Here is a 26,590-nt window from a genome sequence, read left to right on the forward strand (position 1 = left end):
CTCGAAGTGCAGAGGAGCTGCTGGCACAGGAGTGTGGCAGCATCTCCCAGGCCACTTAAATCCAAAGGGAGCCACGTGTGCTGTGGGCCTGGGCAGCCCCGGCCCGGCTGGCTGTGCGCAACTGACTCGTTCCTTGGAGCCTGGATCTGTGGTTGTCCCGTTCCACTGGGTCCCCAGGAAACAAGGAGCAGCTGCAGGCAGCCTGTGCTGCTGGACAGCAGGGACCCTTCCACTGTGCTCAGGGCTGCTTTAGCTAATACTGAAAGCTCCATGCTGGATCACTACTCCAGATGACTTTTTCCACCTGCTGAAGTGTAACACATGCAACTACTGAACTTCACTTAAGGTTTGAAGAGACATTCACAATTATTTAAAAATTCATTAAAATAGTCAACTTTATTAACAGTATATTTACATTTTTTTTTCCTGTTCTTGGTCAACCATGGTGAATGTTCAAAGGTATAAAAGCATTAAGCAATAACCACAAGATGAAAACATTTTAAACCTATACAATACTTTATACACAAATTTATACAAAGGAACACTTAAATAATACAACTGGACACAAAAATATACACTTTAGAGAAATTCACATCAGTAATTGTATAAAGCTCTCTTCTGTACTAAGGGTCCTGAAAATTTAGGACTAAAACTTTAGCTCTGTAATGCAAAAGGGTTCTTGTGACAGTCCTCAAAGGCCACTATATAGCACACGACAGATTCAAGGCTATCAGCTTTTAGAGTTCAGTCTGTGTATTCAAGTTTTGAGGTCCTTTATGATTACGCAAACATCAGAAATAGAGTGGTTTAATAAACGGTACAGAGGAAAGCAGAGGTTTAGAGCCAGTATTAAAATTTGTAGGCCCAAAACACCCACTTTGTATTTCAACAATTGTTTGATACGACCGTTTCTTCAAAAATAGAAAGAGTAAATGCACTTACATAAAAATAACTTTTACGGTTCAGCAAGCGTGCTCGTGTGATTTTTGTATCAGTACAAACTTAAAAAAAACCTGCCATGTGACTTTTAAAAGAAATTATACCAATTCACCTCCCTACTTAAGTACATTTACATTAAGGCTTTGAATCAGCTGACCCAAGATTTTACAACATTAAAACGAATGGGTCCACATGGATGCCAGTCTGTCTCATTGAGACGTAGCATGACTAGAATTAAAGCTCACCACCGTAAGGAAACAGAAGGACACATGCTCATGCCTTGACTCTATTGTTTGTCTCTGAACTAAGAATGTAAAGTTTAGCAGTAACAGTATTTCATGGCAAGAGACAAGTATGTAACAGTTTGTTTATAAAAGCAAGTAAGTTTTTAGTTCAATGGCAACATCTTTGGAGAAAGTTCCTGTTTCAATTCCTACAGATTTCATGCAGAAAGATTCTTCTTAAAATTACCTTAAGAAATTACATTTTGATGGAGTTGGAATGTGTATCCCAGACTGCTGATGAAAGAAGAGTCCAAACGGTTTTCCTGGATTTTTGTCATACATTTGTATCTTGCAGTAATGGTTCTTTAGCTTCACCAGGAGCTTGTGGGCTGTGGGGATGGCCGTGGCTGCCACAGTGTTTCTTCCAGTTGCTGGATCTTACATTTAGGTTTGTGTGTTCAGGAATAAACAAGGCAACAAGTAATGCCAACAGCACAGAGCATGCTCCAAATAAGAATGGGGGTCCAGGAATTATGGAGTTCTGAAAACAATAACAAAGCATTAACGAGCCTTTCAACACACCTTAACAGCCTACAATTGCTAATTACCCACTTTCAAGAGCTGTTGCCTGACACACTAGTGAATACAGTGCAGGCTTTGAGAAGGAATGTGAAAGAGCATTACATCCTAAGATTTAGGACAAGGGAGCACATGATTCTTATTAATCCTTGCCAACTTCCTTTTCTAGCAGAAGTTCTTCCTGCTGAGTTTCCCCAAAAACTTAATTTATAAAAAAAGCTCAGTAAAGGACAACAAAACAAAGGACAACAAAAACATTCACAATTGCTGTCTGTCCATCCTTCCCTCAAGGTAGTCTCCTCGCAAAGGTCACAGTTGTCTATGACTGTCAGCTGTAGCTATTTGAAAATTAAGCTAAACTAGTGCATGCAATTAAATAGATCAGTTAAACAGCCCTCCCCTAGAGGGACTTGAAACCTCTTTCTACACCCTCCATTTACCATCAGCACAACAGATTGTACCACAGCATCAACCTGGAGAACTGATGAGCACAGGAGCCCTTCCTAACTTCTTCTGGAAGCAGTAAGTACCAAAGAAACATACCTGTTGTAAATGGTATTGTGCAACCACACCACCTCCTGACGATGCTTCAGGCATGGGCAGTTCATTCAGTTCAACGTGAAATATATAGAAAATAAAACCATAAAGCGCTGGTCCCAAACCATTACACAGTCCTCGGATTCCTGTAATCATCCCTTGAACAACACCTGGGAAAAGTAAAACACATGTTCTTCTCTATCTGTAGTTACATAATTATTTCTAGTGCCTTAACTGACTTGAAACTAATGCAGGCGGGAAAGTCCTAAAGGGTGTTGCAGTATGGGTAGCAGTAAACAAGGGGCACAAAGAGCCGGTCGTTATCCTATATTAGAGTGTTTTTTCCATCAGCCTCTAGCAGAGGGCAGTGCCTGCCATGCTAAGCTAGTTCAGAGGCCAGGATACGCACTCTTGTCTCACACAGGAGAGCGAGCACTGCGTGCAACAGTGAGGAACAGTGCATTGAGTTTGCCCAATGTTTTGCAACTGTAAGGCTTCGTTGAGTTTTCCCTCTGCAGCAGAAGTACATGGTAAACACACAGTGCAACTTCCAAGCAACCTGGATTTAATGTGGTGCCCTAAGCTCAGGTATCTGGGCTGCCCTGCCAAGACTCAGCCTGGCTGACGAGCACTAAGCCTAGACCCCAGTAGGAGCAAACGTACCCTGCTGGTCGGCATCAGCAGTTCGTGAGACCAGGGCGCTGACAGCTGGGAAAGTGATGCTGGACATGGCAGCCACAGCGCCGGCTGCCCACATCATCCTGCAAAACACACCCTGCAGTGACTGCTCTGGGAGCACAGGGACGCTGGATTGGCTATCCTGCACTCGCACCCTTCGAGAAGGGATTAAATGCAGACCAACCCTGCATCAGTCAAAGCGAAGTGAAACATGCGTACCATGGCTCTGACCCAAAGCCGTACCAGGCCAGCTGCAGGATTTGGAACCCCAGGCCCAGCAGGATGGTGTTCTTATTTCCAATGGACCGCATCAGTAAACTCAACACTATTGTCTAACAGAGAGGGCAAAAGTAAAATGTCAGAAAAATAACATCCTAAAGGTTAAACACAAGTAAGCCGGTGAGTTAATGAATTAAAAAAAAACAACACCTGAAAACATTTTAGTCTCAATTTCAAATACATGCAGAGATATTATTTTAAAGCAGTGTTCTTCAAAAGCAGTATTTACCTCTACCAAAAAAAAAAAAAAAGCAGTCATTTAACAAGTTATAGGACTAAACCATCATCTCTTTTTGATGCACAAAGGATTTAGTTTTCCCTTAATGAACCAAACACTTGTTGTCAAGTGTTTTCATCTAATTAGAGTCTTAATCAATTTCTAGAGATCTAGAAAAAAACAGACACAGAAAAGCTGAGTTACATTTATGGAACCACAGTGTTCTCCATTCTCCACAGTGCTTCCTTCTTTTCAACTTGCCAAATTAATGACACACAGAGCAATAACTCACCTGTGCAATAATGGAAAGAATCCCAAGAACTGCTATAAATGCTGCAACACTTTCAGATGAAAATCCCATTATCTATATTAAAAAAAGGCAATTTGATTATTAACCATAAACCATGTGTCATGATGTTACAAACCCCATTGAGGGAACACACAATGCAAAAGACCAGTATTATTCAATTCCTCATCTTTCTTCCATTACATCAAACAAATAAATGAAAATAAAGGGGCATAAATAAAAAACAATTAAATTGTTCCCTAAAAAATAATACCAGTTTAAGATACTGAACCTCACAGTCCAAGAATAATGCAAATAATTACAAGATACAAGAAAATGTTTTATAACTCATTCATCACTTTATCTCTTTTAGACAGACAAAAAGAGAGGAAACAGAACAAGGGAACTTACATCAGTTGCTGGGAGCTTCTAAATTACATGAGTTATCTGTATTTTCCATATTAGTTCAATAATACTGAAAACTTTCTTAAATCCTGTAAATTTACTTTTGTTCAAATTCATACCAAAATGTTATATTACCTGTCTGAGGTATAGGAAGAAGCTGGAATATTGGCCTGCCTCTGGGAGGTAGGAAAGAAAGACTGTTATGCAGATTAGCAGCACAATGGAGTCCTGGCCGACTTTCTTCAGGGACTATGGCAAGAAAAAAGAATTACAAAACATTCCACCTTTATTTCCAAAAAGCATCCCTAGCTGGGCTCTGAGAAGCCTGACAATTAATGAAGTTGTTATGTGGCACCACCAAAGAATTCTCTGTAAGTTTAGCAAGATTGTCAGCAAAAGGATTACCAGTGAAGCAAGGTCAAGCTTGAAGAAATTGAAGGCTTTGTTTTGCAAGCCTGAACTATTGTAAATTCAGTCTCCTCCCTGTGTCCAAAGCTCAGTATCTACAAATAACAAAATATTCCCTATTTAAGTAGCTTACTGCAAAGGGGTCAGCCTGTTCCCATGAAATGGGTGCTCCCCAGGACGCTGGCCTCATCTTCTCTGGCAGCGATTCCGGTACAGCAACAAGGATAAAACAAATGTCCAACAAGGCTATTGCTGTAGCCAGCACCACCACCAGGCTGTCTCCGTACGCTCGGCCAAGGTAGGCACCGATAGCAGGGCTGGTGACTAAACTTGCTGCAAAAGTTGCTGAAACCTGAAATAAATAACAGCTGGTAAGATCTTCAGTGAGACAAGTCAGCAGTGTTATTACCCACATTTCCTCCTTTTCAGAAACCTAAACATTATAATCACACAGTGATTAATAGTAACCTTTATCCTATGCCTATGTGGTAGCAGCTGTGTATTTTAAACAATCACAATTTTTTAAGAAAGATTTTCTGATAACTGGACGGCAATGTGAGGCTCACAGCACTCTTGCATGTACTGACATAATTATGTTTAATTAACTGTAGATTCTGCTGATAGCTCTGGGAAGCAATGAGCTGTATTTAATCTTCCTATCAGTGAAACAGGCAATGTCATAGAGGGTATATTAAATGTAATATACTGGTTAATCCAACTCAGTAGTTGTCAGTTAATCAGCTGGCCTTGTGAAAGATACTAACTTAAATTGAAAGAACTTTCTCAACATATCTCAATCCCTGATGTGTACAGGCACAAAGAAACTGTTTAGGTCTACATCCATTGCTTTCAGCTCTTCCTGCTAAATGGTAATGGATTCTGTAACTTAAACACAACAAATAATTCTGCTAATCCCTAATAACATGAGGCTGTCAAGGCTCCTGGGACCGGCATGAGATAACAGAGAAACAGAGGTGAGTTGTAAGAATTTCAAACAGACAAGTAACTCAGCTATGTTTGTTCTGAACTGCAGCTCAGAAGAGTGACTGGAGACACAGGCAGGGGCAGTCAAGTATCACACAATGGCAGTTCCAGAACAAAAGGTGAGATTTCTGAAACGATGACAGAGTAGTACCAGTGTGGGCAACAGTGCAGGAATAACTAAAGCTCCTCCAATTACATCATTAAGACTGTCAACAGCTGTTAAGACAGGCACTACAGCTTTTAACAGGGTCGTGTTTTGTTTCATTTAGAAGCAGAATATTCAAGAGATACAAGACTGGATGACAGGAACAATTAAACAGAAAAAACTGACTCCAAATTAAAATCAACTTGCCACAGAAGAAATAAAACCACAGCTTTGAAAAGCATTACAAACTGAAGGGCTTAGTACTGAATACCACAGGAAAAGTGCCCAAACAATACATACCAAACCATAGGCCATGCTCCTCTCATGTTCTTGGGTTATGTCTGCTACATATGCAAAAACTACAGAAAATGTCACTGCAAAAACTCCAGACACAGAGATTACAGCGAAGTACCACCTAAGAATATGATAAAAAAGATTAGAACGGCTAAATAGAAACAAAAAGTCTATTCAATCCAAGTGCAGTAAACAGTAAATCACCTTGTCCAACTTATCTCGACAATTTATTGAGATAATCTTGGATAAAGCCAGTGTGACTGTGGCTTGATAGAATTGTGTAACACATATGTGCACCAAGTACAAGCAGCATGACTTTGTAACACCTACAAAAAGCTGCTGTGATTAAGTACTACTGAGAAATGAGGTACTCAGCTAATAAACTTAACTGGTCTATGACCCAAAGCAAATTAGGAACCTCAGTATTTTGAGAACTTGGTCATTGAAAGGCCTCCACATTAGCCATATCTGTATGCTATAGACACTAGCACTTGGCATTTGAAACCTTAATGTACACTTAGAAAACAAGCTCCTTCTGAAGAGGGATGAGCAGCCTGTGTGACCAGAGAGGAAACAGGAAAGGCTGATGGAGCTGCCTGAGCAGCTGGCACTGGCATGTGCCAGTGCAGGCTGTGCCACTGCTCCACCCTCAGGAGCTGCATGGGTCAGGAGCAAGCCCAGGTCTCTGACTCCTGCCCTACATGGGCAGTGTTCTAGCCAGTTAACAGGTCAGTAAGGTGCACACAGCATGAAAGCTGGTCGATTTTAGAAATTGACAAACAAAAGTGTAAATGTGCTGCAACATTGCACCTTACAAATGGTTACCTCATGCACCCACATTAGGTAAGGTTTTGATTTCAGTGTCACTGGCTGGTAGCTGAGTGAGAACTGTGGCCACAATCCAGACCTATACAGTTCACTGGACAGCGTTCTCCAGCTTTGGCAGATGTGCTGGCTATAGGGCTTACAGCACACAGATCAAAATCAGCAGCTACTGAAATTCTGACCAAGGCCTTTGGCCTCATGGCAGCTGCATCAGGTTGACTGCACCCCCAGCTTTTCATAGAAATAATACAAAAACCTCAACCTTCCATGAAGCACAAAGAGCATTTTATCAACAGTGCTACACACACAAGCATTAGATAGCAAACCACAGCCAATCTGGCATGAAACAACTTACTAACCATGGGCTGATCTTCATTAGTGGTATTGGTGCACAGGTGAAAAATACTGTTAGCAGCAAGAAGGACTTTCGTCCCCACACATCAGACAGGGCACCTATGAGTGGGGCACTGAGGAACGACAATAAGCCCTAATGGAACAAAAGGTGCAGTTAGAAGGAAGGGGTCAGACTCGTGGTAGCTGACCACAGCACAGTCTGAGAGCAGCCTGGGCTCTGGTTTCATTCAGTGCAATGGCTGCAGTGCAATGCACCAAAGGCAACGTGGCCAAGCATCACTGATCTTCTATCCCATGTCTGACTACATCAAACTTGAGATCTGTTGTCTCAGAGCTACACAAAATTCAAAATGCAAATGGATCCAGTCATACAAGCAGTTTCATGAACTGTGTTTTATAGTCTACTGCAGCAACAAACTCCAAGTGAAAAATTATCCACTTTCAGCACCATACGCATCATTTGGGATTAAGGAACTACTTTTTTATTTGATGAACCCAAACAGTAGATACAGACCTTACTAAAAGTAAAAAGATGCACACTTGCATTTTCAGCAGTAATTTATTCCCATTTTATTCATAATGTGAAATCCATATTGAAAAACCTCTTGACTGTTTCTCTCAGTTGGCAGTTATTTCTACATTCCTCCCACCATTCACTTTAAATTGTACTTGTGATTAACTTCTGTCAACTTACCTTTACTCCTTGAATTAGGCCATTCATTAGAAATGTATGTTTTGGGAAGGTTTCATGCAAAACCTGGAGAGGAAATATGAATACAGTCATTTACACAATAGGAACTACAAATATTGCTCATGATACATCCAACTTTATGATTCACAACAGTTTTTTTTTTTTTAATTTTCACAGAATACAGAGGAAAAAATAGAAGAAAAATGGGCAAAGCACAAATCATGTGACTAATCATTAATTTGCATGGAAGGCATGTTGAAATTTCAGTACCTGAAACATAAATAAACCACAGAGAACCTAGAAAATTATCTCTGACCAGATTCACCAAATGCTACTGTTGGGGACTGGGGAGAGACAGAGGAGAGATGTCACCATCCTGAAAGGGCTCTCAAGTTTGGTGAGCAGAATCCAGAAATGCAGCTGTCTCAGTTTGATTTGTGTTTAGATGAGAGGGATTCCATTCAGTGACGACGTACAGTTCATACCCAAGACACTGTTGATGGGTAACATCAGCTTTCAGAGCAGCACCAAGACTGCTTTTAAAGTTGGAGCTGGAGATTTTTAAGCCCTCGCTCCTTTTAGTTTGTCATCATGTATCACTCACAAATTAAATCCAAATTAAAAGCAACCAACTACATGAGAAAGTACCTTGGTACAAACACATTGGTATGATGGTTTCACTAACCATGGGGATGCTTTGACTGGTGTAGCAGACTGGTGTAACTGGTTACCACATTTCAAGCATATTTTTGTCCTTACATTTGTAATATGCCAATGTCTTGAAAGAAAAGATCATTTCCTTACAACCTTACTGGTTCCAATCAGAAGCTATTTACATGTAAGCTTGAGTGTTAGCAGACCTGCATGTAAACAGTTGTGCTGCACCATTGCACTGCTATAATGAAATAAATGAAATTTCTGATAACCATCTAAAAATATAGAACTTCTCGCTTGCACAAGAGAGCAGCTCAGTGATATGTAATTTTCATTTAATATCATTTAGAAGATGCTCAGTGCCTTTGCAGTAATGGTCCCACCTCCCATACAGCAAGAAAAAGCTCCCAAGGATCACCTACCCCTAATGTGGGAGCTGTCAGGAGTCCCCAGGCAAAAAACTCCAAGAAGATCACAATAACAGCGTGGTAGACACTGGGTGAGCCTATTCCTTGAGGCTGAAATAGGAGAAAAGACAGGTGATTAAAACATCTGATCATCTGTCAGAGTCATGAGAAATGCATCTGAACACTATAAACAGAGCAATTAATAATGAAACAGGACTCAAAACTTGGGAATAGTTACCCAACTAACTGGTATGGAATTAAACTCCTTTTTTTAACCCTTCGATGCTAATGTCCTGAAGTGTCCTACTCTTACTCTGCAGAATCCTTCACTGCCGTCTCAAAAAACAAACCACTTACACTGCCAATCTGGGAAACAAGGATGCTACAGAGAAAAGACTCTTCTTCAGACAACTAGTTTATTTTCCTTGAGAAAAGTGATTAAGTGTACACAAAGCCACATGGAACCAAGTTTCCATGCAGTGCTCACACTCAGCTATCCCCAAGTCTCACTACCCGGCCTATCAAACAGCTCTTCTGTTACTAAAAGGCACCACTGCTCCATACAAAACATAGCTCTAAACCAGGAAAGAAACTAAAATAATGGACACCAGAAGCAAATCTCAGGAACAGCACTGATCACTTCCCAAATACTGAGTGCAGGCCTATCAGTTACAGTGTGCTTCAAATGCAGGAAGAGATGCAGATAAAAGATTCGACAAAAGGATCTTGAAATTCTCAGTGATTTGGCAGAATCAGAAGTAGCTTTTGAAGAGAACAAAAAGAGAATGGGTAGGAAAACCTGCTCATCTCATAGACTCTAAATGCTGTCAAACAACATGCCACAGTTCAACATTTGCAAATTAAGGACAGGGTTCAGTAATTATTCTCACATGAAAGCAGTATGAATAACTTCTCAGAAATTTCCTATGTGTTCTTTCAAATTAGAAGCACTGCATTAACATCTACTTTGCTGGTTTTGTGCAAAGGTGAGTTACTAACAGAGTGGCCCTGATGTGACCAGACCTGGCATTTACACTGAGCATGCACACAGGCTAAGGTCCTCAGCTGCTTCCCAAGAAGACTCACTGGGATTTTATCAATGTGTGTAAGTAGCTGATGGAGGAGTAAACACAAGAGCCAGTCTCTTCTCAGAGGTGTCAGTGACAGGACTGCAGGCACATACTGAAATACAAGAAATTATACTCGAACCTCAAGAAAGCAACCCTTCCTGAAAAAGGCTGCTCAGTGAAATGTGGAGTTGCCAACCTCTAAACCCCACTAGACACAGCCCTGAGCAAGCTGCTCCAGCTGACCCTGCCTGGGGTAAGAGACTGGAGTAGTTGGATTTGTGATGTTGGAGGTGCCTTCCAGCCTCAAATACTACACAATTTTAAGTAGCGGTTAGGTAATACTAGAGTCTTTTCTTTTATTAGGAGATTTATGCAAGTTATATCTAGCTTTTCTTTCCAGATTCCAGTATTTCCAACATAGGAAAAAAAGTCTTACTGAACAAATGTAGGAAATAAATACAGAAAACCTCACTGCCTACTCACTCCTATTGCTAAATAAGATAATAATTTTCAAAAGTAACCATAACAGTCTGTAAAAGGTGAAATACAAAAGTACCTCAGCACTGTGCTATTTTTCTTTCCCAAGCCCTCTTCAGTAAATACAGACATACCATATCAATATTTCTACTATTTTTTCTGCCTACTCTCCCAAGGATGTAAATTAACAGTCTTTGTAGGTACAGAGAGTGGCTATAATTATCCTCTCTTCCCACAGTTCCTTTCCCTTTCCACCCACAATCCTTATTTTAGCTTTGGGTTAAAAATTTATCCAGCTCTGCACAGACTGCAAGTATCGATGTTAGCTGTTTGACCGAGTCTCATGAAATCAGGTTCACTCTGACAGCCCCCCGATTCCTGTCACATTGCTGGCTCGTGACGCCCCGAGGCCTGACAGACAGTGAGGGAGGTGTCACAAACCATGCCAGCCCTCCCAGCATGGCGGTCAAGAGCACCTCCATTCACAGCAAACACCAGTGACTCCAAGGCCACCTGTGCCTGTGCTGCCTTCATCCAGCTCAGGGCAGTTCCGAGACTGCCCGCGCAAAGCGAAACAGCAGAATGAAAGCAGTGGCTGTTCTGCACAGGGGAACTGCTGCTGACTTCAGAGGCCTCAGATGGGTCACTGCTGCCCTCTGCCATGTCATCCAGCTGTAAGGAACACCAACAGAGCTTTCCAGCACACTGACAAAAGCAGAGGTGACATTTAGATCCCTACGATGCAACTTCCCTGCTTTCTTTTTGCTAGTGCTCACTTATCACAGGTACTGTTATTTGTTCTTATCAATGAAAAAATAACTAATTTAGTCACATTTAGATCAGCACCTCTATAGTCATTTTTAAACGTGGTGGCTACTATCAAGTAGCAAGGATGCTTCTGAGGTGAGGTGAGAGAGCAATGGAGGATAAGCAGTTACACCACAGTGTATTAAGGCACATTACAAGCATTCAGCCCACAGGGTTTCAGTCCCAGCCTGACACACTCTTGGAGCCCACAGGTGCAGTGCAGGTGCTGGGTGTCTAGCCCTGTCCCACCCTACAAACCTGCCCCACCCTACAAACTGCCCCCTGTGCTTTCCTAATGGGCTAACACAGTGTAATGCAACGGCCGAAGTTCAACTGAAGCAGAAGGCCCCAGACCTGGAAAAAAAAAGACACAGACCCCTTGTGTGAACGAGCTGGAACTGAGATGTTCCAATCAGAGTAAAAGCAACCCTCCTCTGTTACCAGCAACCAGAGCAGAGTGTATTTGTGCCTGGCTAAACCTGCTGCACAAACAGAGCTCCAAGAATGCCTTTTCCTCTGGTTATAGAGAAAATGCCTTTAATCGAACACTTTGTACTGTCAGTCATGCCAGTGATAAAAAGTGTACATGCCAGGCAAGCCTAAGAACACACATCTGACAGCAACAGAATAACCACCAAAGCAACAAAGACATCGTGTGTAAGACCATAGCTGCTGCTCCTCTGCTGGAAAGGAAAAAAGTACCAAATGAAGTCCTAATCTCTAGTTCATTTTATGACTGCTTCAAAAATGCATCAACGTACATAAGACGATACATAAAGGAAGGAAAAAATTAAATTGTTGGGGAAAAATTGTGCTGAAAAAAAAGTTGTGGCTGCCCCACCTCTGCAAGTGTCCAGTGGCAGGCTAGATGGGATTTTGAGCAACCTGGTCTATGGAAGGTGTCCTTGCCCATGGCAGGGGGTTGGAAATAGATGATGTTTAAGGTCTCTTCCAACCCCAAACCATTTGTGATTCTATGAAACTACATCACTGGTGTTACTGCCTCTTCTTTGGTGAAATCTGACAACACACACTTGAGTACAACACACCATTACGCATTCTTTCTGTGATACAGCTACTAAAGCTACAAATAGAAAAACACAAAAATACCACCAAGCACCAACCCAAGCTCCTGCACCACCCACTGCTTTGCCAAGGAGACCCAGCAGAAACTGCAGTGGGAAGAGAGGCTTCGCAGAAACAATGGATGGGTTTTCCTTTTTGCTTGTGTGGGGTTTTTTTTTTGGTTTTCAATCAGAAACTCCTGCCTGTGCCACTGCCTCATTAACCATCTGTACATTCATTCTAACTCACACAATTTTTTTGATGTCAAACAGTTCCAAAATAAACCAATCAGGCTGGAAAGTTTGGACAAAGACACTAAATTTCTGGTTTGCCAGTGGGAAGCATTGAAGACACGGGGGCCATTTTCAGATACCTGCTTCCCACAAAGTCACACAGCACGCTGGGTAATGAATGAAGCAGCTGAAGACACTGAGCACTGAAGGCCAACTTAACATTCCAGCAAATATTAAGAAAAATTCCATGCATGAAGTTTCTGCTGTTGTTATAAAGAACACTCTTATATCAAACTTCATAACTTAAAAATATGTATTTAAAACAAATAATTTCCCAAACATTTATTTGAAGGCAGAAAGTATCACAAGTGGAAGTCTTTGCTGCCTAACAACAATCCACATACCTTCACCTAATGTTTATGGCTCATTTTTACGTCTTTTCCAAAAATTAAATGAATAGAGAACTCACGGGAGCTGGCACTCAGCTTTTGAAACTGGTGGCAGGCACCGAATGATGTACTAAAAGTATCACGGAATGCAGTTAATTGTAACATACTTTCTCCTCTCATGGAGAAAGGAAGTTAAACTTGAGAGGTTAGGGACGCTTGGAAACACACTGTATCTTAATCAATGATACTCCAGAGAGAAATTATGAAGTGCCATGTTCCCTGAGTAACAACATTTACTCTGCTTGTACTACTCAATCTAGAACACTTGCATTTAACATTTGTACAAGGTAATCTCATACATTTCTATCTTTACAAACAGCAGGAACACATCCTGGAAAACACCAACCAATACCAGATTTCATTTTGCTTCCTAACACGTCAGTAATCTACCCAGTTGGCCACTTCGACGAACAAGTATAATGACTCTCACACCTGTCTCTTCTCCATTTTTGTTCCAAAAAGACAAACTGAAGGGCCATCAGCAATTCAGTCTGTCAAGATGTCTCTTTATTTGAAATAAAGGCACCCTATTTAGAACAGGGCACATCGAAGCTACACAGTGGAAAAAATCCAGGGGCAATGATACATTGGAAGTAATGGCATTCATCAATAGAAAAAATAACCAACCAAAAACCACACCCAAACCAACTCTAAGCTCCAGCAGCCAAAACGCTTGACAACTTCCTTTCTTCTTCGAATTTATGTATTTACGAGGAAGCAAAACAGTGGGAAGAACTGCAAAACCTTTCTCCCAGGCGCCCTTTGCGGAACTGCTCAGGCGCTGGCGTCTGTTCCCGTCTCGGGCCCGTTCAGGCTGACCAGGGGCCCCGCGGGGACAGCGGTCCCTGCCCCGCCGGCAGCCCCGCACCTGCACCCGCGCCGCGCTCGCACGGCACCGCACGGCACCGCACGGCACCGGCCTAGCGCTGCCCGTGCAGCCGCCGCTCACGGGAGCCACGCTCGGCGAGGGTGGGCTCGGAGACGCTCCGCTCACCTCGGGCGGCCGAAACGACCCGCCGTGCCCCAGGCCTGGCGCCTGGGGCCGCACTCGCTCTCGCGACCCACAACCCGGCCCACACGAGCAACAAACTGCACTTACGGGCGGAGCAAAGCAGCCTGACACGCTCACAGGTGCTCCCGGGCGGCCGCCCCGCGGACAGCGGCCCGGGCTGCCGAGCGCGGCTTTCGGGGCTGCGGCGGCCGTGAGGGCACCGCGATCGACACAGGCGCGGCCGCCCGAGGCCCGCGGGCCCACCGACCCCCGCCGGACCGGGCCCTACCCGTCCGGGGCCGGCCCCCGTACCACCACGGAGCCCGGGGCCCCCCCCGCCGCCGCCGGCCGTCCCCCGGGCCGCCCCGCGCCCCCGGCCTCACCGTCCCGCCGTCCTTAATGATGATCTTCTTGGCCAGCATGATGCTGCGGTTCACGGCGCGCTTCTTCTTCTTCCCCGCCTGGGTCATTTTACCATCGCACCCCGGGGGCGGCACCAGCGGCCCCTCCCGGCTCCCTTCGGGCCTCGGCTCCCTCCGTCCCTCCGGCGCGGCCGCCGCCACCCCTCACGCGCCCGCCGCCATCTTGCGCAGCCCCACCGCGCGCGCAGCCGGCGCTGCGCATCACGCGATCGCGCCATTGGCCGCGCGCCGCTCACGTGTGCAGGGCGCCCCCCCCCCGGGAAGCGCGGGCGGCACCGGGAGCGCGGGCGGCACGAGCCGCCGCCGGGAAGCGCGGGCCGCGCCGGGAGCGCGGGCGGCACGAGCCGCCGCCGGGAAGCGCGGGCCGCGCCGGGAGCGCGGCGCCTTTGGGCGGCCCCCACAGCCTCTGCCGCTCGGCACCCCCAGCCTGACAACGCCACGGGCTAAAGCGCCGAGCGCGGCCCCGCGGTAGCCTCAGGTTCTCATCCGGCCCCCCAGGCATCACCTGTCCCTCCCGAATCCGAACATCCGGCCCCGCTTCCTCCCTGCTGGAGCTGCTGAGGCGCCCGGGAAAAAGGACCAAAGGAAGGCAGTTAGTACGGGATATACCTGACATTTCTAGAGCCAGAGTACACAAACAGATATAATCCACCCTAATGATCCAGCTTGGAGACAGATATTCTTCTTTCTTAATATCAAGCTTTAAACTTAATTTATGAGAGCTCTAACACCTTCAAACGGGCAGGTCATCCCAGGTTCTGATTTACCACAGCGCCTGCAAGTAACAGGATTACAAGGATCAGCTTCCCCAGAGCAGCATGCCAATTAGTGGAGAAAATCTTCTAGAAACATGCTGCTGGCATTATTAGGTTTTCTGTGGCTTACAAATTTATCCGCTGTTGATGTCTGGCATCACTAAGGAGCAACAACTGTCCACGCTACACCATTACATTCACGATACAGGCACAAGTCGCCATGGCTGTATCCATGTATCAGTCTGTTCTCTATGTTCTTAGTCCTCCGTCTTTCAGTCCTGCTGCTGCTGATCTCCATCTCCCCATCTCCTGTGACATCCCCGTTTCCCCCAAAACCTCATCTGCACAGGAACAGCTTTTTGTCCCTACCGACAGTGGAACTTATCCCTGAGGTACAGACCGGCACTGCAGCTCCCGCAGCGTTACCAAACGGGTGTCAATCACTCACCACTTAAGATCGTGTGGGCTTAGGTTAAACCCTTAGCCTTAAGATCAAGCATCTCTTATCCCATCATAATGCACCTTTTAAGGATTCAGAACTTGCCGACACATAGACCTACTCAGACCAATGGATCTAGACAAAGACAAGCCGACTCCAGCTCATGAAACAAAGAGTACATCTAGCGGGTCTGGGATGTTTGCTGTTATCAGACATTTGTTACAAGTATCAGGGTGTCACATGAAGTATTTGACAATTCTGTCCCACTTCTACTTGAAAAGGAGAGAGGTCCGAAAATGCTGGCATAGTTTCAAGTCTATTCCTCAGAGTGCTGTTAGATTTTGGTGAGAAAGTCACACACAGAAATGTAGGTGACATGTAAGGGACTCATGTAAAAAGTCAACACTACAATGTCAGCAAAGTCATTTGGTAACTAGGCTGACAAGATGGTTTTGTATCCACACCTTCATATTAGACCAACACCTGTTATTGATGTCATTATCTCAAAATAAATGCATTTAAGTATCAAGTTTGCTCATGCAGACAGAGCAGATGATTCAAATAATGAGAATGTAGAATAAACTCAGATAATGGCAATATAGAATAAACTTGCTGTTGCTGTCATGAAATTCAGCCAGCTACATATTTTCAAATATTAAACTCCACTCACCTACTCAAGTCCCGATATAATCTGCTCTAATATTATTTAACTTATATATGAACATAACATTAACCTTAATATTTAACATTATTTAACACAAACTCCTGAGGAAGAGAAACAAGGATTGTCTGTTACATCTAAACACTTGCAGTGTTCAACCTTATACTAAGTAAATGCATACTACTACCTGCTAGCTGTAGAAGACATTACCATCATTTTGGAAGAGGGATGAAAAAGGAGAGAGTACTTATCTCTCTAGGGGTATTCCAAAGCACAGGCAGATGATAGTTACACTAGTTTCAGGTAAGATTCCTCAGGGAGTGCCTTTACACCAATCTTGAAGAACAATATCCCTAGATAAGGAATCATTAATTTGTTACCTAATCGCATAAAATTTTCAGTTTAAATCATGTTGTATGTTAACATGCAGAGCAGGGCAAAATTGACATAAGAAACTGATAGAAATGAAGTGTCCTGAAAACTGCTGGTGAAATGACCCAGTTTTAGTATATGAATCTGCAGAACGGGCAGAGAAACATGTTATCCATCATCTATAGAAATTGCTTGTGACCTCTGTTCAGGTCTTCGATATATTGTAAATTACAGCTATTTGTAGCTCCTTGCAGTGTTACAGAGTCTTACAACCACACCCCACGCTGTAACTTGGTATTGATACTCAGGTGCTCCCTGGTTCAGGGCACAGCTGGGGTTTCAGACCAGAAAAGTATCACGAGAACAGTGCAAGAAGTCATGACACAATGGTCAAAAAGAAGCATGTCTCAGTCAAAATTAAATTGCTGGCAACATTCAGTAAGATGTTTGTTAAAAGATACCACTAGAAAAACATCCAATAGCCTTCTAGAATTTATAGAAAATTATGCTAGAATTATATTGTGAAATAATAAACGTTACTAAAATGTTGTTTTATTTCTGCAAGAATACGCATAAGGCAAAGCTTCTCCTTTTAACAAAGTTCTCAAACAGTTTTAAATCATATTCTTAATAAAGCCAATGCTTAATTTCAACCAGTTTATTACTACAGTGGCATTATCTACTCATATAGAAGAAAAAAAATTACAGTATTTTACCTCAACATAGATTAAAAGAAGGACTGTGTTAGGTCATGTAAGATGCATTCCAGTGTTCAGCAGTGTTATACCAAAAAAAAAAAAAAAAAAAACCAAAAAAAAAACCCACCTCTTCCAAACTGCCTGGAAACACCATATATTAGAATTGTATTCAGTGTAATCACACACAAATATCAACACATAGAAAGCTAAGACTACCTTAAAAATTTTGCTACAATGTTTGAATAATATATTTGGGCTCATATATTGACAGTAAGAACAAAGTTTTAAAAAATCTAAAAAAAAATCATACTCATGGCAGCAAATATAAACATATCCTTAGCATATAAGCAATTCTTACTGAGCTCTAAATCACTAATGAAATGAATATGGCTAATTACAGTCAGAATGATGATGGGAGATTGCAGACAATTAATATGCCATGTCTATTCTTGGATGCAAGTGTGCAGCAGACATTCAAAAACAAGAACAAGCACTGAATGGCAAGTCAGGACAGGTTATTTTTTCTTCTAGAAAGAGTTATAAATTCAGCTAAGAAATACTTATAAAAAGCCAAGAATTCAACTGAACAGAACTTTGGACAGTAAGTGAAGCAGAAGATATGATCTAATCAATTCCACGTATTTTGTTGCACTTTGCTCCAAATTTTTCTTTAGTAAAATGTCTTAATTCTAGATACCTAAAAACATACAATGGGCTTACCTGGAAAGAGCAGGACTCTCTTCCTGTGGAAAATAATCAGTATTAAAAATGAAAAGAACAACTAAAACAAAGGCAAAGAAACACTGCTTGGACTTTCTCACAGTAATGCACCATCTTAGGTAATGACACATGATACATTTATGGTATAATACCATGTTATACATAAATGTTACCTTTCTGATACACCAAAAAAAACCCTTACTGTTTTTAATAACTCATTCTCACAAATACAGATTTCAGATATGAAAGGAATGAATAGTCCTCCTCAACACAATATCCAGCAAGAAAAATTGTCAGGAGGAAAACGAGCAACAAATTCAAATTTGGAAAACGATGATCGCTTAAATACAACAGAACATGCAGGGCTGATAAGGAAATACATTCAAATATGAAAGTTAGTGACAACAAAAACCAGAAGAAATGCAATGTTTCATTTATCAATTAAAAAATGAACAAACTCTATTACAGTATTTTGAATTACCGCCACAAAAATAAGTTAGAAACACAAAAGAATTATGTACTACCAAGAGTCTCTGAGAGGCCTGTCTTCATGTACATGAAACATAAGCTAAGTGAGACTGTTTTGTCTTTTTGAGGAAAAAGAACACAATAGTTACTAAAACATTGTAGTAAAAAACAAAGGCATTATACTAAAGAAGTTGAATCTAGAACATTAATCAACCCTTTACTGAAACAAATAAAAAGGAAGGTTTTCTTAAAGTTTGTCTGAAACAATGAAATTGAATAAAACTATACAATTATCTGAATTCTTTGAGAAAATACATTTTTGGGCACTTGTGGATTGCTCAGAAATACAGTGTTGAAAGAAAAGTTTATCTTGCCTTATTAGACTCAAGTTTTTTCACCACTGAACTAATCTATTTTGCTTTGAAGACAGTCCTAAGTTTATCGTTATTTGACCATTTACCACGTATCCCAGATATTCTCAAATAAAACTTCCAAATATCCAAGTATTCAATAAATACTAGTACACCCAATATATAAGCCTAGAAAGAAAAAGAACATAATTCAAGTTATTGCAAATAAATAGCTAGCTAGAACTTCTACAACTTTGTTTAAATATTTAAACAAAGTTCTGCTAAATATAGGTTAGCCTCCTAAATATACAACTAAACTAACAAAACCATTGTCTAAAAGTCAGAAAATAGTTCAGAAAGACAAGTTTATTTTTGGGAAGTTAGACTCCTACAGCATTTGCTTTTAGGGCAAACTCAAAGCACATTATCCACTACTTCCCAAAACTCTGTGCTAGCTATTCCTCTTTGGTTAGTTAATGAATTATAGACTTAAAGCTACTTAAAAAAAATAAAAATCCAAATACAAAAGTATCTCTGTGAGAAAATGTGCGCATGCTCCCCGATGCAAAGGTTACAGAAATCAGTGAGCCCTCCTCAAATCCCTTCCGTTCTCACAAAAAGACATGCTACCTGCCCTTGTCCAGAGCCACACCTCAGAGAAGAGCCTTTCCTCTCTGTGAGGAAACACAGCTAAAAATGCAAATTAATTTTTCCTTTTCAGCAACAAGTCTGTGATGAGATCTATCCTTCTTCTGGAAAACAGAATGGGACTGTCAAGTGAAAGCACAGAAGTCACTGATTTACAGACAGGAGTTACCATTCCTTTACAGAAAGGAGCTACTGTTCCTTAGTACAGCAGGCAGTTTTCCAAAGCTGCATGGCATCCTATTCCAAAGCAAAGAGCACATACTCCTGGTCTTTCCTTTAAACATCCTGGCAAATATTGACAGGTGCACCTGAAATATTAAAACCAGGCTACATGTCCTGAGCTCCAGCCACGTGGTAATTATTTGGCTTTTTTGGTCCCTTCCTGTACAACCAGCTTTAAAGTGTTCTCAACCTGCTTTTTATGTTTTTTGGAGACTCTTCTTAGGAAAGTAAGCAATTCTATCACTTGAACACTCCCACTACTGTGATTCATGAAATCAAAAGTATTACTGTGTAGGGCCAAACTCCAGTTGAGAGATTACTACCAACACTTCCCACCTCATTTCAGAGCCGTGCAGTTCCCCTTCTGTACGTGGCACCGCCGTCAGCCGCTGCTCTACACACACATCTTACCTCAGGCTGCACTGCAGGGGGAAATGGCTAAACGGGACTTTTCAAAGATTGTGCCACATTGAATGTCACACATAAAACATTTAATAGTAACACAGAATGCCCATTTAGATAGTTTTGATCGCCAAGTAGCAAAGCTACTGCAGTTACAACATGCTGGGACAGATTCACAGTTCACAAAACTTAGCAAGCCCTAGGCAGAGCTCTGATATTTAATGTCTTGCTCTGATAAGACAAACAAAAAAAAAACGTTGATAAAACATGTAATTGCCAACAGAAGAAAGACACTATTTTTACTTGACTGACGTAAGTGGAATTCTTCCTTTCCCATTTACAATACTTCACTAAGAAATCTCAGAGCACTCCTACAGAATCTCCTTGTCAATCAGATGAGGTACTTTGGTAAACATTCAAAACACCCTTCTATTACACATTTTCTTTAGTACAAGACAGATGTGAGAAAGAGCAGGGAGCGGGTGGTGGCAGGGAACACTTACCATTCTACTGGTAAGGGACTCCTAAAATGCTTTTATATAAATGCACCAACACAGGTGTCACACAAATCCCCCTACATTAACATCCATTGTAAACCTGAAAACCAATGATTTTAAAGACAGTTTTTTTGTTTATTAGTTCCAGATTATTTTAGTGTTTCTGACTATATGCAAATACTTCAAGTGAAGTGTTCATAACTGTCTAATTGATCTAATTGCAGCAAGGTTTCTTTGTGAAGTTATTTTTTGTTTTAAACAGAGTAACAGCATGCTTTTATATTTACCTATTGCACAATTAATTGCTTTTTAATTATATTTACTATTAAAGTAATTCCACTACTAGAACAAATAGGTCCAGAGAACTCATTTTGGCTCAAGGACTCTCAGAACAAAATAATAATAATTAAAAAAACCCCACCAAAACTCTAATTAAGCCATTACATACAAATATATAGAAAAAGCCTGGAAGAGTTAATGAGTAAACAACACTTGTTTAAAAAACACCTCTGTAATAAAGTACAGTACAGTATACAGGTGCCATACCATAATATCTCCAGATGGAGCTGATACAGACAATGATAATGCCTTTAAAATGCTTATTATGGGCTCTTTGTTTTTTGAAATCATGGTTTAAAAAAATCTTCAGAAGCTATTTAAAGCACAAAAACTACTTTTAAGGTTCTACCAAAAAGCTGATTTATAATCAGTAAAAAAAAAAAAAAAAAAAAAAAAAAAGAACACCACATCTGAGCAAGCACCCATCATAACCCTACCGCTACTCCCAGGTCAGCACGGTGACCTCCAGCCCGTGTTCCCAGAATTATTCCATCTGCTCCAACACTACAGGCTGGAGTATTCCTCCCTTTGTACTTCAGTGAGAATGTTAACATTCTTACAATAGTTTTATAGAAGCAACAGAATTATAATATTATCATTTAATAACAGATTTCTGTTATTAAATCAGCCTTCTAAAAATATAAAAATATTTGATATTGTGAAAGTGTCTTTCAATCATACTTCAATTTTCAGTTTTAATATGGAGTACTTAATTAGAACAATCACTTTAGAACTATGACTTCCAGCTCATTTCACGTAAATAGACAGTTAAAAACATATTTACTAAGATTAAATAGAATTGAATAGCAAAAACATACGATCTGACACTGTTGTCATGTGCTCTTTCCAAGAGTGCATAGGACATATTTCTGCAGCAGTCAATACAGTAATTCTTTTGATGCAATCTCAGTCAAAGCTGTAAACATTCCTAATTGTAGTTTCTTGGAAACTTTTGGTTCCTTTCAAGTTTTTATTAGCAAGTTGCACTGGGCATTCCCCTGACATTTCCCCCCCATCAGTTGCAGACAGCATCACCCTCCACCTGTAACCCCTCTGGCTGTTCAGAACTACTCATCAGCATTTCTTCAATATATTCAGGGCAGTCATCCTTCCCTTGCAGTGCACAGTGACACTTCCCACATGCCAGTGCTAGCAAGGCCCCCAGTGCATGATCTCGAGAAGCAGGTTGATGAGGAAGTCTGCTACGCCTTAATGGGATTTCCTGCCGGTTTGGGATCATAACCGTATAGAAAAGTAGCTGCTATTACAAGGATGGCTCCGAGGAAGAAGACACTGAATAGAATAGGGATGAAAAAGAAAAGTTTGTTTTAGTTGATGCAAATTTATTTATGCAATACAATCAAAAGAAAGGACATTTTTCCATGAGGAAAACAGGAAGATAAGCTATATTTACCCAATTGATAAAGAGCAAAATAATTTGTATGTATTTATTTTAGAGGGATGCAGAAAGTTGTTTAGGTAAGAAACTTGTAACTACAAATTAATGTATCATTATACTAACATATTCTGAAAATTAAAATTACACTTTCATGGAACAATTTCCAAAAGCAATCAGATCAATCTTTTTTTTCTTAAACTTTTACCTAAAGATGTGTGCAAAATGGAAGCAAGAGCTGAAGAAAAGCAGCTTCTGTGGTGGTTACCCACTCATTCTTATACTACATACATCATGTTGTTGGAGCTGTGTTTGCTTTGAAGCCCAAAGCTTATGTCAAAACAAATTACTGCTGCCCAAGAACCAGTTTGCAAGTCAGTATAATCTAATTTTTGGCAGATACAGAAAGATTTGTCTCATGAAAATACAATAAAGGCATCTTTTCTATAGTGACATTTTGGTCTTTCAAGTTGTTTTCATAGTTGAAGTCTGATACAAAATAACCAAAGCCAGCAGACAATCAGTACACATTTTAGAAAAGAATCTCCTCACAGACATGACAACATCAACAATTTTCATCTTCTGAACCAAGTGTTTGAGAAACTGTAGCATATGACATGCTAATCCTTCAGAGAATACATTTAGCCTATTTTGGGACACAGCCCCTTGCAACGCATTCAAGCATTTAAGTACTTTACATCTATTACCCCTATCAAAACTGTTTGTTGATGTGACAGAAACAATCACACAGTTTCAGTTCAAATGCATTGTTAGCATAAGCAAGGTACTAAAGATTAAGTTTGATTAACTCAAGTTAGTCAAGTTTTATTAAATGGGATCGCTTCAAGTTCTACATACTGCTACTTGGCTGTATTTAATTTTCAACATGCTTGCAGAAGTTGTTAAGTTACTTATTAATTTTCCATTTGAGCACACAGAAATTCTTAAAACATTTGCTACATTTGTTTTAATGGGACAAATATAATCTACTTATAATTTATGATCAATGTCTTCCACTTCTTAAGTGGAAGAACAGCTATTCCATTATTAAACAACTATTCCATTTCCTTTTTTGAATGCTTAAGTCCTGATAATAGAGAATAACAGAATGGGTAGGGATAGAAGGGACCACAGTATTGCAAATATATATTTTTGGACAAAAAGATGTTTCTTTGTACCAGACTCAAAAGTCGTAAATATTACTCAAAATATTTTTATGTTATGTGTACATGTAACATATGCAAGGAGTGTTGGTCAGTCAAAAGTAAAATCCTATTCCTACACCTGGAAGTGGGATTATTAATTCTACACTCCATACAGGAACATGCACTGCCAAGACAAGCAGTGATCTCAACCTAGCCATGTACAAAACCTGTGGCACGCAGAGCCACCACGGTCTGATCCACAAAGCATCAGGACACTGTACGGGGCCTAGAAGAATGGAGCAAGCAATTCTTTTTCTTTCTCGGCTGTTCTCACTACGAAATGTGGCATTGACTTTAGAAACAGCTCTGCCTTTGAGCTCCTGGGTGCCCTTGGGCAACTCAGTGCTGCAGCATCACTTCCAGGGGTGCGTGACCGCAGTCACCTGTGTTAGAGCCTGTGGTGCGGGCGATGAAAGGCAGCACCGAGGCGATGTCCCTGCGCCGCCCCGCAGTGCGGGACACGGAGCAGCGGCAGCCCCTCGGCCCGGGCCCCGCAGCGCCAGGGGTGCGGGACACGGAGCAGCGGCAGCCCCTCGGCCCGGGCCCCGCAGCGCCAGGGGTGCGGGACACGGAGCAGCGGCAGCCCCTCGGCCCGGGCCCCGCAGCGCCAGGGGTGCGGGACACGGAGCAGCGGCAGCCCCTCGGCCCGGGCCCCGCAGCGCCAGGGGTGCGGGACACGGAGCAGCGGCAGCCCCTCGGCCCGGGCCCCGCAGCGCCCCGCAGTGCGGGACACGGAGCAGCGGCAGCCCCTCGGCCCGGGCCCCGCAGCGCCAGGGGTGCGGGACACGGAGCAGCGGCAGCCCCTCGGCCCGGGCCCCGCAGCGCCAGGGGTGCGGGACACGGAGCAGCGGCAGCCCCTCGGCCCGGGCCCCGCAGCGCCAGGGGTGCGGTGCCCGCGCGGGGCCGCAGGGGGCGCGCCCGGGCCGAACAGCGGCCCCGGGCAGCGGCAGCAGCCGCGGGACCCCGAGCCAGCGGCTCCTCACCCGCCTGAGAAACTCACTACGGGATGAGGCTAAACTTTGGTATGCAAGCTGGACCTAGACATTCTGAAAGTGTGCCTTGGATGTGATTTGGTTTTTTATTTATTTTCGCAATACTTTTCAACTAATTTTTTTTTAAATACACATAGAAAATAATTCTTACCTTGTAGGGACAAAATCTTGCAGCCAGAAATAGGAGATCAGTGTTGACAGTATAATGGAGAGAGAAGTTGCAAATCCCTTTAAAATGTTGTCTGCATATTTTATAACAGCAGCAATCACCAGCCCTCCTAGTGCCTGGAAAAATAGTGAGGTTTGGGTTCACAAACTGATAATTTGACTGAGAGCATCTGTTTTAAAACCATGCGCCTACTTTAGGAAAAGCTTTTGTCTATGTTGAGAAGCAATACATTTATTTTATGTTAGGAATACATACTGTTGAAAGTAGATATTGGAGTAGTAGTTCTTTCACCATTAAAGAAATTGCTGATCACATTACCACCATTAAATGAGTTGAAATGCTTGTACTGTACACTTTTAGCCACATGGGGAAGGGCATACAGAGAGATAATTTTAAACATCACCAAATAAATAATGCTTACATGCTTTTAATTTGCACAATACTTAATCACATACTTGCTATATATTTTCCAGATTTTCATTTAGAGTATGATAATAATGATAGATCAGACTTTCAACTGCAGAATTCTCAGCACCTTCAATGACACCCATTAGTTTCCCCACTTATTTACAGAACAGTAAATCTGTGAGTGCCTTCACAGAAACATGCAACACAACATCTCACCTGCAGAACAACCACCACCCAAGTAAGTTTATTGTATCCTTGAAAAAATCCGTTCTTTGACAGTTGTTCTCCATCATAAATGTAAACACCCATCAGTCCAAATATGCTACCAAAAAATCCTGAAAGTAGAAGATTGATTTAAAAGCTTCAGGTGAAAAACATACAAATGGGTTCCTTGTCCTTAAAGGCTGCTCATGTATTTCTGATTTTAAAATTGGACTGTCACTTGCAATACCATCACATCCAAATGCAATCAGTTTGCTGTTCTCTTTTAAAAGTTATTCTCCACACTTGAAACAAGTTTTATTGTTTCCATTAAGATATCCTTATATACTTATCTTCCATTGCTTTCTACTGGAATTGAGTGATTTTTGTTTACGCATATAGCAAAATTCACTTAAATGCAATTTCAGTTTTCCTAAAACTAGTCATGACTGAAGGCTGAAGCCACCCTATATCCTGGAGAGAAAAACAGGGAAAATACTCAGTGGAAGAGAAGGTCGCTGGCACAGCAGGAGCAGCAATTCGCTGTTTGCCAATTCAGACAAGGATCTTTGAAATGGGATTCTCTTGAGCCAGCCTCAAACACAATTAATTTTTACTAGTAGAAACTTAATGTCAAAAGCTGAATCTGAGGTGAGACTGTGGAGTTTTTAATTTGGTGAGTGCAGTGTTCTTCTATCAAATGGGAAGCTTTCCCTAATCCCTCAAGCATGATGTAATGTAAGCAGCTACTCTGTGAGTCATGATGTCTGCTCTAGTCCTGAGCAGGAAAGAGTCAACACTTTTTTTCTATTCCTTCTCTGTGAAAAGGTGATTTTCATCACATTTCTCAACATCTAAAAAGGGCAGAATTGTTTAGAACAGAATAACACCTTCTGTTTGATAAGAAAATTATTTTTTTAATTCTGTAGACAGAATTAAAAATGTAGTTATCATTCAGATTAAACCATTTACTTGTATTTTCCAATTGATCTTTTAAAATAAAGAAATATAATAACCCTATTAATACATCCCTATTACAGCTTTGGTGTGCATTAAAAACTGATTTTTAAAACAATTCCAATTTATTTCCCCATTATTTTCTATAGTTCTAATAATTCTCCATGAATATGAAAATGAAAACCTGGTTGGACATGTGTTGTAAGAAAAGCTCAATTTCAGAGCTCTTGCTTATGAATGCCTTGCTCCTGAATAACACGTCTGAAGTGGG

The 26,590-nt window shown here is 41.7% G+C and overlaps 2 protein-coding genes across 12 annotated transcripts in view; both read right to left on the reverse strand.

The window, feature by feature from the left end:
- Window positions 1-377: 377 nt before the first annotated feature.
- On the reverse strand, window positions 378-15,594 carry MFSD14A (major facilitator superfamily domain containing 14A). 2 transcript variants are annotated; one of them, XM_068199732.1, is made up of 12 exons: window positions 15,030-15,594; window positions 8,922-9,017; window positions 7,849-7,911; window positions 7,160-7,287; window positions 5,982-6,096; window positions 4,686-4,904; window positions 4,280-4,393; window positions 3,746-3,817; window positions 3,177-3,289; window positions 2,943-3,040; window positions 2,286-2,449; window positions 378-1,704 (listed from the first exon to the last, which is right to left on the reverse strand). In XM_068199732.1, exons 3-12 carry the CDS (start codon window positions 7,873-7,875, stop codon window positions 1,498-1,500), a joined length of 1,257 nt encoding a protein of 418 aa, XP_068055833.1. In that variant the 5' UTR covers window positions 7,876-7,911; window positions 8,922-9,017; window positions 15,030-15,594; the 3' UTR covers window positions 378-1,497. The 2 variants fall into 2 exon arrangements, with proteins under 2 accessions (XP_068055833.1, XP_068055832.1); XM_068199731.1 differs by lacking the exon at window positions 15,030-15,594 and adding an exon at window positions 14,382-14,601.
- A 3,636-nt stretch (window positions 15,595-19,230) lies between these two features.
- SLC35A3 (solute carrier family 35 member A3) overlaps window positions 19,231-26,590 on the reverse strand; it is a 40,926-nt gene continuing 33,566 nt past the window's right edge. For all 10 annotated transcript variants that reach the window (XM_068199725.1, XM_068199722.1, XM_068199721.1 and 7 more), the window contains 3 exons: window positions 25,378-25,496; window positions 24,736-24,869; window positions 19,231-22,284 (listed from right to left, as the gene is read on the reverse strand). In XM_068199725.1, coding sequence (XP_068055826.1) covers window positions 22,194-22,284; window positions 24,736-24,869; window positions 25,378-25,496 — 344 coding nt within the window. In that variant the 3' untranslated portion in view covers window positions 19,231-22,193. The remainder of the gene's footprint in view (window positions 22,285-24,735; window positions 24,870-25,377; window positions 25,497-26,590) is intronic.

Source organism: Anomalospiza imberbis, chromosome 9 (genome assembly GCF_031753505.1).
Source record: "Anomalospiza imberbis isolate Cuckoo-Finch-1a 21T00152 chromosome 9, ASM3175350v1, whole genome shotgun sequence".
Lineage (NCBI taxonomy): Eukaryota > Metazoa > Chordata > Aves > Passeriformes > Viduidae > Anomalospiza > Anomalospiza imberbis.

What these genes read in the sequence shown, in the direction of transcription:
- MFSD14A (XM_068199731.1), bottom strand. Translation starts at nt 14,468, where the DNA reads ATGACCCAGGCGGGGAAGAAGAAGAAGCGCGCCGTGAACCGCAGCATC. An exon ending in TGACAGCTCCCACATTAGGG is followed by an intron (nt 7,912 to 8,921) that starts GTAGGTGATCCT and finishes TTTCCTCTCCAG; the next exon opens with GTTTTGCATGAAACCTTCCC. An exon ending in GCCTAATTCAAGGAGTAAAG is followed by an intron (nt 7,288 to 7,848) that starts GTAAGTTGACAG and finishes TTGTTCCATTAG; the next exon opens with GGCTTATTGTCGTTCCTCAG.